General features: G+C 35.8%; 1 protein-coding gene across 1 annotated transcript; it reads left to right on the top strand.

The window, feature by feature from the left end:
* The first annotated feature begins 2,726 nt into the window (after nucleotides 1-2,726).
* LOC108999122 lies at nucleotides 2,727-3,382 on the top strand. Its single transcript, XM_018975920.1, has 2 exons — nucleotides 2,727-2,986; nucleotides 3,028-3,382. The coding sequence occupies exons 1-2, from the start codon at nucleotides 2,727-2,729 to the stop codon at nucleotides 3,380-3,382; spliced, it is 615 nt and encodes a 204-aa protein (XP_018831465.1).
* Nucleotides 3,383-8,977: the final 5,595 nt, after the last annotated feature.

Here is an 8,977-nt window from a genome sequence, read left to right as displayed (position 1 = left end):
TTTGAAGCTTCTTGGATAAGAGATGAGGAGTGTGAAGAGGTGGTGAGGGGGGGTTGGTGTCCACAGGGTCTTAGCAATGATCCTTTGAGTAAGGTGCAAGGTCTCTTAAAAAATTGTTGTGGGAAGTTAAAGGAGTGGGCTAGAGATAAGGAAAAAAATCGAGGGAAGGAGTTGGGAAAATTGGCTGAGGAAATAAAGCTACTACAAGACAATGAGGGGCCAGAGAATGTTGAGAGGATAAAGGGGCTCCAGAAACAGATGGGGCTGTTATTAACTCAAGAGGACATGAAATGGAGACAAAGGGCAAAAAAAAACTGGTATAAACTTGGTGATAAAAACACCAAATTTTTTCATGCTTGTGCCTCACAAAGAAGAAAAAGGAATATGATTAATCAGGTTGAGGATTCGAATGGTAGGCTATGGGAAGAACAGGAGGATATTGAAAGGGCTTTCTACAATCATTATCAACAGGTATATCAATCAACTTCCCCATCTAGAGAGGCCATTGATTCCTGTTTGAGTGCAATGGAAAGTAGCATTACAGCAGAAATGAATGAGGGTCTGCAAAGAGCATTTACCAAAGAAGAAGTGGAAGCAGCCATGCAGCAGATTGGTCCTCTGAAATCCCCTGGTCCAGATGGATTTGGGGCAGCTTTTTATCAAAATTATTGGAAGGTTGTAGGGGAGGAGGTAATAGAGGCTGTGCTTAGTTTTCTTAAAGGGGATGGGAATCAGCTTTCTATGAATCACACTCATGTGGTTTTGATTCCAAAGACTAAGGAGCCTTTAAATGTTGGGGATTTTAGGCCTATTAGCCTTTGCAATGTTTTTTATAAAATCATTGCAAAGACACTAGCCAACAGACTTAAGGGAGTGTTGAATCAAGTGATTTCCCTAAATCAGAGTGCCTTTATGCCCGGGAGGTTAATCACAGACAATATAATTGCAGCTTATGAGATACTCCACTCCATGAAGCTAAAGAAGAAGGGAAAGAAGGGGAGTATGGCCTTGAAACTCGATATCTCAAAAGCATATGATAGAGTTGAATGGGATTTCTTAAGGGCTGTCATGGTGAAAATGGGTTTTGGTGAAAAATGGGTAGCCCTTATCATGAATTGTGTGCAATCTGTTTCATATGCTATTGTGGTGAATGGGAAACCTGGTAATACTTTTGTTCCAACTCGAGGCTTAAGGCAGGGAGACCCTCTATCTCCCTACCTTTTCCTTTTGTGTGTTGAGGGGTTGAGTACCCTTATTAATCATGCTGAAAGTAAGGGGGAGTTAAAAGGAGTCTCAGTTGCAAGAGGTGGGACAAGGGTAACACATCTGTTTTTTGCAGATGATTGTTTGGTGTTTGGGCAAGCATCTTGGCAGGAATGGATGAAGATGAAAGAGTTGCTTGATATCTATGAGAAGGCTTCTGGACAATGCTTAAATAGGCAGAAAACTTCCTTATTCTTCAGCACCAATACTAAGAATGATATAAGGAGAATGATTAGGAGGGATGTAGGAGTAGGGATTCAAAATTGTTGCGAGAAATACTTGGGTTTACCTGTGATGGTGGGGAAATCCCAATACAATACTTTTAGAGGTATAAAGGACAGAGTTTGGAGTAAAATCAGCAACTGGAAAAACCATTTCCTTTCACCTTCTGGAAAGGAAGTTTTGTTAAAAGTTGTGGTGCAATCAGTTCCTACTTATCACATGAATGTGTTTAAACTACCTGTGAAATTGTGTAAAGAAATAGCTGGATTAATGGCTAGTTTCTGGTGGGGTTCTCAGAATAATGAGAGAAGGATTCAATGGAAGAGTTGGGCAAAGATAGGGAATGCAAAATCAGAGGGGGGAATGGGGTTTAGAGAGCTTCAAAGCTTTAATACTGCACTTCTTGCTAAACAATTCTGGAGAGTGTTGAATATGCCTTTTTCAGTTGCTGCTAGGGTGCTAAAGGATAAGTACTTCAAGAATACTGACCTGTTGAAAGCGAAATTAGGTTATGGGCCTTCAAAAATATGGAGGAGTCTGTGGGGTTCCTTGGGGTTACTAAAGGAAGGGTTGGTTTGGAGGGTGGGAAATGGAGAGCAGGTGAACATTTGGGAGGATAAGTGGGTTCCTAGACCTACCTTGTTCTCTATTCAATCTCCTCGAAATAATGTGTCTCTAGAGGCAAAAGTAAAGGAGCTCTTACTGAATGGAAGATGGAACTCTAGGCTTGTTTATGACACTTTTTTACAAGAGGAAGCTGATATTATCTGTGGTATACCTGTCAGCCTTGCTAATGCACCAGACAAAAGGATATGGGCTTTTACAAAGGATGGGTTATATAATGTAAAAAGTGGGTATCATTTGGAGAGGTCTAGAAGAGGTAGAGAGAAAGGGTGCTCCTCTGAAGCTAAAGTGGGAAAAGAGGTTTGGAAGAGAATTTGGAAGCTTAATACTCCTGAAGTTGTGAAAATGTTCATATGGAAAGCTGTGGTGAATAGCCTACCTACCAAAATGAACCTGAAATGTCGAAAAGTAATTGAAAACCCCTTATGTCCTGTCTGTGGAAGGGAAAATGAGTCCATATGCCATGTATTGTGGAGTTGCAGTGCAGCAGCTGATGTGTGGGCAGACAAAGAGAGCCCAGTTCAGAAATGGCAGGGTAGGGAGGAGGATTTTATGGACCTATGGATGAAGCTGACAGAAAACTATACAAACAAGATCTAGACTTAGTGGCAACTGTGATGAGGAATATGTGGTGGAGAAGAAATGCATTTATTTTTGAAAATACTTTTAAGGGGCCATATGAGCTATTTCTACAAGCTCAAGAAACCTTAAAAGGATTTGCAGAGGCTAGTGCAAAGGGGGAGGGGGTTATAAGAAGAGGGGAAGTGCAGAAAATAGAAGTAAAGTGGAAGGGACCCGAGAGTGGATTTGTGAAGGTGAATTGGGATGCTAGTTTAGATGTTGAGAAGAAAAGAAAGGGGGCAGGGATTGTGGGGAGGTTTTGATGTCTCTGTGTGGTTCTGATGTTGGTTTTTGTAGTCCAGCTGTTGCAGAGTTACAGGCCCTATGGAGAGCTTTAAAGCTGTGTGCTGAATTGCAGTGGAACAAAATCATCTTCGAAGGTGATGCTATGGGGATCATTGATACTGTAAATAGACAGAATTGCTGTTGGGAGTGGCATGGACAAGTTGTTGAAGACATTAAGTTGATTTTACAAAATAGGCCAAATTGGTCCATTCGTTATACTAACAGAAAATGTAATACAGTAGCTTACATGTTAGCAAAAATGGATCTGAATGTAACTGATGAAACTGTCTGGATGGAAGGGAGACCTACGGGCATCTACCCTTTTGTTTTACAGGATACAAATTGTAATGCTTCTGTTATGAGGTAATACAAGTAGAGTTTTCTTGTTTCCAAAAAAAAAAAAAAATCATGTACTGGGTCTCCAAATTTAAAGGTTCTAATATCACGTGGGTCCAACTTGTCACTTGATTGTTGTACCTTCAACGGAGAAGACATTGGCCTGAAAAATACTTATTTTTCTGAAATTGAAAGAGAGATCAAGACACCAATCTGCAGTTCTGTACCTACAAAGCTGACCCTAACACATAGTACGTACCTAGGAGGAGGGTATAACCTTTCTACCTACACGCCTATAAATTTTATATAAATTCTTTGAGATCGACCGCTGGGCTAATGGTGGGTTTTTTTTTCATATTTTTTCATATTTTTTCAACATATTTAAATATTTTTAAAAAATAAGAAAACTAATTTAATATACTAAAAATTAATTTCTTAATCATTAAATAGAAAATAAAAAATAAAATATGGTCAAAGTTCCAAATTCTTTATAAAAAAAGTGAGTATTGCTAATAAAAAATAATTTTTATATATATATATATTTTTATGTGAGATTCACTCTTTAACAAAAGTTTATATGTAATTTGTGGATTTAAAATTTTTACAAATCACTTCTCTAACTTTTTTTTAGAAGTGTTTGGTCAAAAAAATCTATTAAATTTATTAATTAGCGTAGTTTCATTAAATTTATTTTATAATAAAATTAATTTTATAATTTAACGTATTAAATTGAGTCACGTTAATTTGTGAGTTTACTATTATAGAACTAACTATTATAAAATCTCTATATGTACAAAGCATTTCTTAACTTTTTTGTTTATTTAAATTTTTTATTTCTATGCCGTAATATAAGAGGTATACGTAGTTATATATATATATATATATATATATATATATATATATATATATATAGGAGTTATACCTCTTATACCTCTTATATAGATATAAAAGGTATAACGTACTTAGTTGAATCTATTTGACTCACATGCACATGAAAATTGTATTAATATTTGTTGAAGAGAAACGAATCATGTGTCTTAATTCATTTTGTAATTGTAATATCTTTTTTTTTTTAAAAAAAAAAAGGTAATTCATGTAATATCTTATTCATATATATAAAGCGTTTTCAAAGCCTTTTCGTTTGATTGCATAAGCAAAACATCTGTTTTCAAACGTCATTAATAAAACTCAGAAAAATTATATAAATTACCAAAACAAAACCCTTGAAATTCTGATATGCAAGGTATTAGAAACAAAAAAGATGGAAGCTTTTACGCAATGATAGTAGAGAAGATAGAGGATGATACGTTTTCTGCGTAACTTCATTGATCAACAAAACAGCCTATATAAAGGCTAATACATCAATCCCTCCCTTATACTGATGTTCCAAATATAACATTCTATTTAGTAAGAGTCAAACTTTGAAGAGTCATCCCTCAAATTGAATTATTTGAAATGCAAACATCAAGTAGCTTCCTAATCTTATGAAATGCAGGAAATTTGAGAGGTTTGATTAGAATCTCAACAATCTGGTCTTCACTTCTGCAGTAAATAAAATTAATGACCATGTAAAACAGGATTTTTTGAAAGTTTTAATACTGAACTATTGTCACAATAAATCTGAGTATGCCCATCCTCCTTGCAATGCAACTCTTTAAGAATTTTATTTAGGCAAATAGCTTGACAAGCACAAGCTGTTGTAGCAACAAATTTAGCTTAAGTAGATGATAATGTGACAATAGGTTGCTTCTTTGATGACCATGAAACAACTCATGTCCCCATCATGAAAATATCCAGATGTGCTTTTTCAATCATCTGAATCTCCTGCATAATCACTATCTGTAAAGCCAAATAGACATGACTTTTCTCCCTTCTTGTAGAACAGCCCAAACTCCTTAGTACCTTGCAAGTACTAGAAAATTCTTTTTGCAGCCAAGAGATGAATCTCTGTAGGACACTCCATGTACCTACTAATCACACTTACATTATGCATTATATCAGGTCTTGTTGCCGTCAAATACATTAAACTCCCCACTATCTGTTTGTAAAGAGTGTCGTCAACCTTCTTTCCTCCATTATTTTTGTTTAGCTTCAAACCAAACTCAGTTGGTGTATTCACAGGATTACAATCTTTCATCTGAAACCTGTCCAAGATTTCTCACACATACTTCTTTTGAGAAATAAAAACTCCAGTAGAGGACTGCACCACTTCAATGCCAAGAAAGTAATGCATCATACCAAGATCAGACATCTCAAATTCAGCCATCATAGATTTCCTAAAACTTTCAAACATGGTTGTATTATTTTTAGTGTAGATTAAATCATCAACATATAACCAAACAATGAGCATTTTCCCTCCATCTTTAGTCTTTATGAAAAGTGTATGTTCATAAGGACATTTTTTAAATCCTTCCTTCAAAAAATAAGTTTCTAGACGATTATATCAAGCTCGTGGAACTTGTTTTAATCCATATAAAGCCTTCTTTAACTTATACACTTTATGCTCATTTCCAAGTTTCACATAACCAGGAAATTGATTGATAAATGCCTCTTCTTTCAAATCTTCATAGAGGAAAGCTGATTTCATGTCCAACTGGAAGATAGGCCATGAGTTTTGAGCTACCAATGCAACCACCAATCTAATTGTGTCATGCCTTGCAACCGAAGCAAAGACTTCTTTATAATCAACACCAAACTCTGCTCGTAGCCCTTAGCCACCAAGTGTGCTTTGTGCTTGTCAACTTCATCATTCTCCTTCAACTTTATCTTGTAAACCCACTTTACACCAATTGTTTTCGGCCCTTTTGGAAGATCACATAGCTCCTAAGTATCATTTCTTTTAATGGTTGTAATTTCAGTATCCATAGCTTTTCTCCATTTTGATTCTTTAACAGCCACTTCGAAAGTGGTAGGATCACAATCTGAAAATAAAGCAAAATGTGTAAGTGGGTCATCACCTTGGTCAACTCAAGTTACCTCATAATCAGTCATCCATGCTGCTCTTCTTCAAACACGTTGTGGGCTTTGATTAACAACTGGAACATTTTGAGTGGCTTCATATTCTTGCTCATTCTCCATAGGTTGCTGCCATTTCTCATCATCATCAAAATCTGTTGGAATATTTTGTTTACCACCATTTTCAGTCCATGACAAGGTGCCTTTTTCATCAAAAACCACATCACGACTAATAACTATTTTCATGGTACTAGGATTGTATAGCTTATAAGTTTTTGACTTATCACTAACATCAAGAAAAATGCGTTTTTCTCCTTTGTTATCAAGCTTCCTCCTCTTCTCATCTGGAATATGGGCATAGGCAATACACCCAAAAATTCAAAAATGATCTACAATAAGTTTCCTTCTGCTCCATGCTTCCTTTGGTGTCATATTTTGAACAACATGTGTGGGACTTTTGTTCAATATATGAATGCTCCAATTAACTGCTTTAGGCCAGAAACTTTTTGAAATGCCACTCATTGTCAAAAGGCTTCGCACCATATTCAAAATAGCGCAATTCTTCCTCTCGCATACACCATTCTGTTGGGGTGTATAAGCTACTGTAAGTTGTCTCTTGATTTCATGGTTCTCACAAAAATTTGAAAATTCATGTGAGTTATATTCTCCACCATGATCCATGCGAAAACTTTTATTGGGTTGCCAACCTCTTTCTCAACAAGCACTTTATAGCATTTAAAAGCTACAAAGACTTCAGATTTTTCTTGCAAAAAATAAACCCATATTTTACGACTATAATCATCAATGAAGGTAATTATATATCTTTTACCTCCATTAGAATGTGGTGTTATTGCAAATGTCGGAATGAACAAGCTCCAATGCCTTTTTCGCTCTACAAGATTTTCCTTGTGGGAATTGATTGCGGTGTTGTTTGCTAACAACACATTCTTATCAAACTTGAGAATGAGTTGTAATTTGAGGAAGACCTATCACCATGTTCTTCTGTTGTAGTATTTTTAATCCACCAAAATTCAGATGCCCATAGCGGAAGTGTCATAGCCATACCCCATCTTTCAATTTCGCTGAGAAGCATGAATGAGTGGTGTTGTGGAGATAAAGTGGGAACATACGATTTGTCGTCATGTTAACTTGAGCAATTAAGGCCAACTTTGCATCTTGAATCTGACATACTCCATGTTTGATAGAAATCTCGTATCCATTTTCTTGCAACTGACCCACATTAAGCAAGTTGGTCTTTAATTCTGGCACAAAAAGAACATTAGCGATAGTGTGGGTGGAATTTTCTTTGGTTTGGATTGTTACCTTTCATTTTCCCATAACAGAAACCATGGAATTTTCACCGAACTTAACAAAGCTGCGAAAAGATTCATCCAAGTCAGATAATGCCTCCTTATCTCCACACATGTGGTTGCTGCAGCCAGTAGGGATGATAAACAGTCTGGTCGGACCGATCGTTTCGGTTCGAACCGGACTAGACCGAGACTTAGACCGGTCCGATCCGGTCCGGTCCACATTTTAGAGGATCGAGAACATTCGGTTTGGTCCACGGTCCAAGGCTTTTTCGGACCGGACCGAATGAAAAATAAAATAAAATAAAAACATTTTATATATAATAATTATACAATTAACAATATAAATTTTTAAATATATTGTTAATAGTTGTTAATATTCTATAAATTAACAATATTTTATATATATCTTCATCTAACCTATCACTATTAACAATATAAAATTTTAAATATGCTATTAACACTTGTTAATATTCCATAAATTAATAAATATATAATATCAATTAGTTAATTATATAGTAATTATATAAATTAATAATATAATTTTCATCTAATTTATTATCATTGACCATATAAAATATTTTTTTATTGAGTTTGTTACATAATCCACATTAATAAGTCACTTAATTTAATTTAGTATTTTAAATAATTTTTTTTATTAATTATTTAAAAAAATAAAAAAATGTCGGACCGGACTGGACCGATAGCTAGTGGTCCGGTCCGGTCCCTTTGGATGTTTGGTCCGGTCCGGTCTGAAAAAATGATGGACCGAAAATATTCGATCCATTGCCGGACCGGACCAGATCGGACCATTTGCAGCCCTAGTAGCCAGTGTCTAACTCTAAATACCACATGTTTTGTTGAGTTTTTTCCTTCACATGACACACCAACAAAAGAGACAACTCTTCTTCTTTTTTTACAAAGTTAGTTTTTTCTCCACTTTGTCTGTTCAAATTAGTTTGACATTTTGACTTATAATGGCCATACCTATGACATCTGTAACATTCAACATTGGACTTGTTTGCTGACTTTGGTCTATAAGTTGTTGATTGGTGGCCGCCACGTCCTCTGTCTCTTCCTTGAAATTGACTCTCTTGATGCTGATGATTTTGTTGTTGGTTCCCACAATCATTGTTGAATCTGCCTCCTCTACCTTGACCTCTGCCTCGTCTTCTATTAGCTCTACAGGGTGTAGAGTTATTTTCTGATAAGGCCTTCAATGCTTGTTCTTCTTTCTCTTGTTGGTTGATTTTTTGCTCATTAACCAACAAAGAACTTTGTAATTCATCAATTAAAAGTTCACCAACATCATTAGCTTCTTCTATAGAACAGACAACAAAATGAAATTTTGGTGTCAAGGA

This window comes from Juglans regia, chromosome 2, assembly GCF_001411555.2.
Source record: "Juglans regia cultivar Chandler chromosome 2, Walnut 2.0, whole genome shotgun sequence".
In the NCBI taxonomy this organism is placed as follows: Eukaryota; Viridiplantae; Streptophyta; class Magnoliopsida; order Fagales; family Juglandaceae; genus Juglans; species Juglans regia.
Note: the sequence above shows the minus strand (reverse complement) of the source record. Positions and strands in the feature narration are given on the sequence as shown.